The sequence below is a fragment of the Aptenodytes forsteri genome, unplaced genomic scaffold, assembly GCF_000699145.1.
Source record: "Aptenodytes forsteri isolate BGI_AS27 unplaced genomic scaffold, ASM69914v1 Scaffold209, whole genome shotgun sequence".
NCBI classification, from domain to species: Eukaryota; Metazoa; Chordata; class Aves; order Sphenisciformes; family Spheniscidae; genus Aptenodytes; species Aptenodytes forsteri.
This window is the reverse complement of record NW_008795034.1, coordinates 1,105,600-1,111,308: the sequence shown is the minus strand read 5'-3', so window position 1 is coordinate 1,111,308 and position 5,709 is coordinate 1,105,600. Positions and strand designations below refer to the sequence as shown.

At 45.1% G+C, this 5,709-nt stretch overlaps 2 protein-coding genes across 2 annotated transcripts in view; both read left to right on the top strand.

Annotated features, from left to right (window-relative positions):
- Positions 1–194: 194 nt before the first annotated feature.
- On the top strand, positions 195–5,019 carry SBDS (SBDS ribosome assembly guanine nucleotide exchange factor; the record flags this gene model as incomplete). Its single annotated transcript, XM_009276446.1, has 4 exons — positions 195–359; positions 1,058–1,258; positions 1,840–2,004; positions 2,637–5,019. Coding segments are annotated over 4 exons (660 nt in total), but the record flags the coding sequence as incomplete, so codon positions are not given.
- Positions 5,020–5,413: 394 nt separating this feature from the next.
- CCDC183 (coiled-coil domain containing 183) overlaps positions 5,414–5,709 on the top strand; it is a 5,063-nt gene continuing 4,767 nt past the window's right edge. The window contains exon 1 of the mRNA XM_009276443.1: positions 5,414–5,681. Coding sequence (XP_009274718.1) covers positions 5,414–5,681 — 268 coding nt within the window. The remainder of the gene's footprint in view (positions 5,682–5,709) is intronic.

Here is a 5,709-nt window from a genome sequence, read left to right as displayed (position 1 = left end):
CCGGGCCGGGGGGACGGTGGGGCGCGACGCCCCCGCCCTTCCCTGGGGAGTGATACTGGCGCTGCCGAAGGCCCAGGCACCTTCCCTGGGGAGTGATACTGGCGCTGCTGAAGTTCCCAGGCACCACTGATTCAGACCTTGGCAGCAGGACTTGTTCCTCCTTGCTAAAATCTCTCACGCTCTTACGTTGCTGACTTCACGGGTTTTCTAACCCTGCCCCAATCTCCAGGGAGAAAGATCTCGACGAGGTCCTGCAGACGGACACGGTGTTTGTCAATGTTTCCAAAGGCCAGGTGGCAAAGAAGGAAGATCTCGTTCAAGCGTTTGGGACGGATGACCAAACAGAAATCTGTAAGATGGTAGGTTTTGACCACTTTGCTTTGTAAAAGCTTGGAGAAGACTTCACAAATGTTTTACGTAAGGGTCACGCAGACATGGTAGGTTGGTTTGTTACCAGAAGGTTTTCACAGAATGCAGTGCTGCTGTAGGCGAAAGGGTTGTTTGTCAAGAAGTGGGTAGAAAGGAGGGGTAGCTCTGTGGTATAGTCTTAAATTTTGTCTGTGCATCTGGCTGAAAAGAGTTCTGAGTGTTCAGTATAACGTACAGCTTCTGTGCACTGATGTCTGCGGACACAGAAGAAAAGTTAACCAGCACTGAAGAGTTTCTCACCTAAGATATATTATTAAGGGTGCAGGGAAAGGAAGGGGACAGTTCCTTACTTGGGACAGTTCAATTAAGTGTTAAGAGCAGATCTAATTGCTTAGTCCTTCTGGGTAGGGTATGAACTGTGGACTTGTTGTGGGTGATGAGAATTCAAGTAAATCTGCGCTTCTCTTTTTGTAGCTTACTGTTTCGGAGGTGTTTTTTTTCTCTGAAATCTTTCCAGTGTTGTCTGTCATAATGATGAACGTTATTAATACGGTTATTCTTTTTCTGCACTTCACGTCTAACCAAACCATTCAAGCAGTTGTTAAATTTAACACAGTTACTGGGGTTTTCACTCTTTAGTCAAATCTGTGACATTTCTTAACTGATTTTTTTATTATTGACTGTCCAGATTTTATCAAAAGGGGAGCTGCAGGTATCGGACAAAGAACGACACACGCAGTTGGAGCAGATGTTTAGAGACATCGCAACTATTGTGGCTGACAAATGTGTGAATCCTGAAACAAAGAGGCCATACACAGTAATCCTTATAGAAAGAGCCATGAAGGATATTCACTACTCCGTCAAACCACACAAGAGCACGAAGCAGCAGGTTAGTTTTCTCGCAAAATCAGCTTCTGCGCAGAAGTGTTGCCTTCAAGTGTAATTTCTCTGTTAGCGGTCACAGCGGCGTCAAAAAAGCCCTGCAGTCTAAAGCCCGCAGAATGATTACTCAGCTGGCTGGTGGTTGAATGCTGGATACAAGCAGCCTCTGAAACGCATGCAGTTGGTTTTCTAACAGTTCAGGGAAGGGAGAAAGAAAGAAACTAATTTATGCAGCAACAGTGATATGCCCGGAACAGAAATAAAAGGTTTATTGTTTATATTAATTGAGGTAGTAAATCAGGCTTTGCGTCTGAGCCACGTGGGTTCCTGTTGTTCCGCAGTATAACTGCTATTTAACATTATTTCAGACAGGTTCTTTTAGTACTTGAAGTGATCACAAACAGCAAGAGCTGTGCCTTTTCTTGTTAATCTATCAAAATAGCGTGATAGCAAACTCCCTGCAGCAGAGTGGCAGTGTCCACTACTGAGAAATATGTCGGAAGCTAATGCGAAGGATTTGAGGTTTTGATCTGTGCGGTGTTTTTTAAGCAGGTGTGTAAATGCTCTTTCTTCTTCATGTCTTTACAGGCCCTGGAAGTGATCAGGCAGTTAAAGGAGACCATGCAAATTGAACGTGCTCACATGAGGCTGCGGTTTATTCTTCCGGCAAAGGAGGGGAAGAAACTGAAAGAGAAGCTCAAGCCACTGATTAAAGTTATTGAGAATGAAGATTTCCATGAACAGTTGGAAATTGTAAGCGATAAAGCAGTCCTTGGGTTTCATACTTGATTTGACTACACCTGTAGGGTTTACTAGAAGATGAATTAATATATGGAAGTTGTTTAGATAAACTGCAAGTTTACCAGAGGCTCTAAATCAGAGGTGTAGTTTGTAGTTTTTAGTTTCGCACAACCCTAGTGATGAAAGCTTTGAAGTAGCCTTTCTTACGTGGAGATTGCTGCTTCAGGCTGAGGAGAAGCACAGCGTAGTTTCTCTTAGCAGTGATTCTCCTACAACACTGATAAGTGTCTCTGAAAATATGGAATGTTACTCTTATTTATTTGGTGGGTCAGGCCTGTATTTTGACAGTGGTTAATTAGTTTTTTAAAAAATAGTCTGTGGTAAAGCAAAATTTGGTATTGGTAAAAATCTTTTTGAGAGCGGATTAGAATCCAGCTGTCAAAAGACATGTCCGGCATGGGTAAATGGAACTGCAGGACTTCTTTGGAAAGATTACGTGATAGAAATTGCTTGTCAACTCTGCAAAGTCCTTTTTAGTAACTAAGCAATTATATTCTTTTTATGAAAATTAATGTTAGACCTTGCGAAGGGGCTGATGAAAATCAAATATTACTGCTTGACTGATGAAATGTGAAATATTTCAGGTGTGCCTTATTGACCCAGGCTGCTTCAGAGAGATTGACGAGCTGATCCGGAGTGAGACAAAAGGGAAGGGAACACTGGAAGTGCTCAGTCTGAAAGATGTGGAGGAAGGAGATGAAAAGCTTGAATAACAAAAACCTTCCTGGAGCAGTTCTGCTTTAACGACATCCTACGAAATGGCTGGCGTTAGCCACTCTCTTCTGTTTGGCCTTCATGGTTTTTCCAATCTCTTGCTGCCAAATACTTTCTGACACTAATCCTTTGGGATTTTTCCATGCAGTGTGGTTTGTTTTTTTTATCATTTTACACTTGCTTGGTTTACAAATGGGTTTGCCTGTAGGAGCATTTTGTGTCAGAGTTGCACTAATGAGGATTGACTTGATACAGAGGTTACTCTAGCTTTGGTTTACTTTAAGAGTTGCTATTGAAGAGCGTTTGACTGATACAGTGCCAATCGTCTGTAAGTTGTCAGTGCTGAGTGGAAGATTGCGTAGGTCACTGAGGGGGGGGGTTGTATTTGAGGAGGGGAACCTTAAGAAAAGGGAGCTGCGTTTTTACTTCTAAACAGGTGCAAAGCGTGGATCGTGTCTAAACCGATCTCCCGGCAGCATGAAAACTGACTTAGACTTCCGTAATTGGCTGCTTGATAATTAGAGTACTTTAAAGGACCATTCTTAAAGATTTCCTTCGCTGGATATAACAGTACGTGCTGACTTAGAAAAAATGTTCTCCAAATAACTTATTCGTAAAATATATTTAGCTACATTAATAAAAATGAATTATCGTCTATTTATATATTACAGATACAGAACAAAATAAAAATAATTATTTTTGGTAATAGTATAGGAGGTAGCTCTGGCCGTGGTGATGCTTTTTGTAGGCGGAAGGGGTAGCCTGCGTTTCTGAGCTGTTCTCGTTCACGTGGTAGGATGAATCTCGAACAGGCGGTGGTGGCCTCTGGCCATTGAGCTAGACAGGCTTTTGTTGGGCCCTAATTCCTGGCAGTCACTGTTTGTGTGTGCCCCTTTTCTTTTTAGTGCGATAGGGAACAATTCTGGCAGCTGTCCTTTATCCTCGGTCTTTTTATGCTGCTTTCTAATACATGCACAGAATTTCCAGCCAGCTCCTGAGGCACGGCATGTAGTTCTTGATAATTCTGTTAAATCGTGTTTCAGCTGTGTCAAACAAATGCTTTTAAGCTGAACTTGCGTATTTCAAAGAAGAGGGGAAGAGAGGACAACAACTGGAGAAGGAGATACTAAAAATACAAACCACCAGGCAAAGCATGTCTCCTTGGGTGACTAAAAGCTGAACCAGCAGGAATTTAAGGAGCCTGTAGTGCTACGTACCTGTTCCCGTGCTGATAGTACGCAGCAAGCCAGGCGCTGCAGGCTCGCCAACGACTAGATCTCTCTGCCAGATGAGCACGTGTTGTGTTCATTGTTTGCTGTTTACTTTTAGAGCGCGTGACTCGTGACCTTTTCCTTTGTACCATTAGCACGTTGTGAATTTTCTAGAATTTAAGCAGGGAGAGTTGAAGTCAACTGGAGGAGGAGCGGTTTGCCGTGTCAGGTGCGGAGGCCCTGCGGGACTAGATCCTTAGTCAAAGGCTTCCTCTTGGAAGCTGATTTCTGCAGCAGTCTGTTGGTAGGAGCTTGTGCAAGGTTGGGTTAAATTTCTTCAGTCATATCTTGGAAGGACTTGCCCCTGTGGAGTCTGGGTTTTGCTGAGGGACAGTGAAATGGAGATTCTTGAACCATTTTACCCATTTTAAAATGCTTTCTCTTGCCCCCAGGGTAATCTTCCATGGTGTTTAAATGCTGCCTAGGAAAGTTTAGTGGCATAATTACTACGTTTGCCATGTGGACACAGCCTCAGTGTGGAGATCTCTACATGCGTGGACAGACTGGCAAGATTCCTCGTGTGTACAAACCCTTAACTGCTTGTTTTTCAAATGGCCATCCCTTCACGGGTACTTGATGAAGCACCGAAGATGATAACGTTGATATTTAGCTTGTCACCGGCAATTAGCGCTAACATGCAGTTCATAAATCTGCAAATGAGACACTGAGTGAGAGCCTCAGATGGCATTGTGTCGGTAGTATTTGATTTCACAATCCTGTAATTTCTTTATTTTCTATGTTCAACACCTAGAGCACAACAGGATGGCTGCAGGTTAAAGATCTTGAGTTACAGAAACTTAATCTAAGCTGACTTACAAGCTTGGTGCTAGGAAGGCAATTTCCTTATAACGTTAAGGATCTTCTCTGGTAGAGGGAGCTTGATTTTATTTATCAACAAATAAATGTACATGCTTGCATTTCTTGTCATACTTGTAGTTCAGCAAGAATGTATGGTAAGCATCAAAATAAATATGGTATTGGTAGCTGGTTTGTTCTTGCCCGTTTCAACAGGAGCGTATCTCCCTGCACAACCATTTCCTGGCTAATTAACTGAAATTTCCCAAGGTACATACCTAGGTAGCAATAGACCTCTCTTGCCATTTGAAATAAGCTGGCAGCTTCCAGGCGAGCGCTGGTAGCGTGTTTGGGTATACGTGTACACATATTTTCCCCGAAATTGTCCTCGCCCTGTTTCTGGTGGGGCTTGGAAGGCTCTCCCGGCTGGGTGGGTTGCAACTGCTGTAGCCACGGTGATGGGAAACACAGCTGGCATCCCCGCTGCCCGCCCTGCCATCGGCTACCTCGGAGGGCTCAGTAATTGGTTATTAATTAATCCGTTGCCTGCAGAAGCAGAGAGGAAGGGGCTGTGGGCGGCGATGGCCGAGCGGGAGGCGATGGCCAAGCAGGAGGTGCGTGGCGTGCGGCAGTTGGAGGTGCCACGGCGACGGTTCTGCGGGCGCCGGGAGCTCGGCTCCATCCGTGGTCACAGCCTGGTGACCGCTCCAGCAGGCGGTGGAGCTGCGATGGCTGCCACCCGCGCAGCGGGGCTGGAGGGCCGAGGCAGGAACGTCGGCACCGCGCAGGGCCAGAAGGCGAACCTCAGCCAGCGCGTCCAGGAGCTGCGCGCCGTCATCGCCTTGCAAGGTGCTGCCCCTTCGGCTTCGTGGGGACG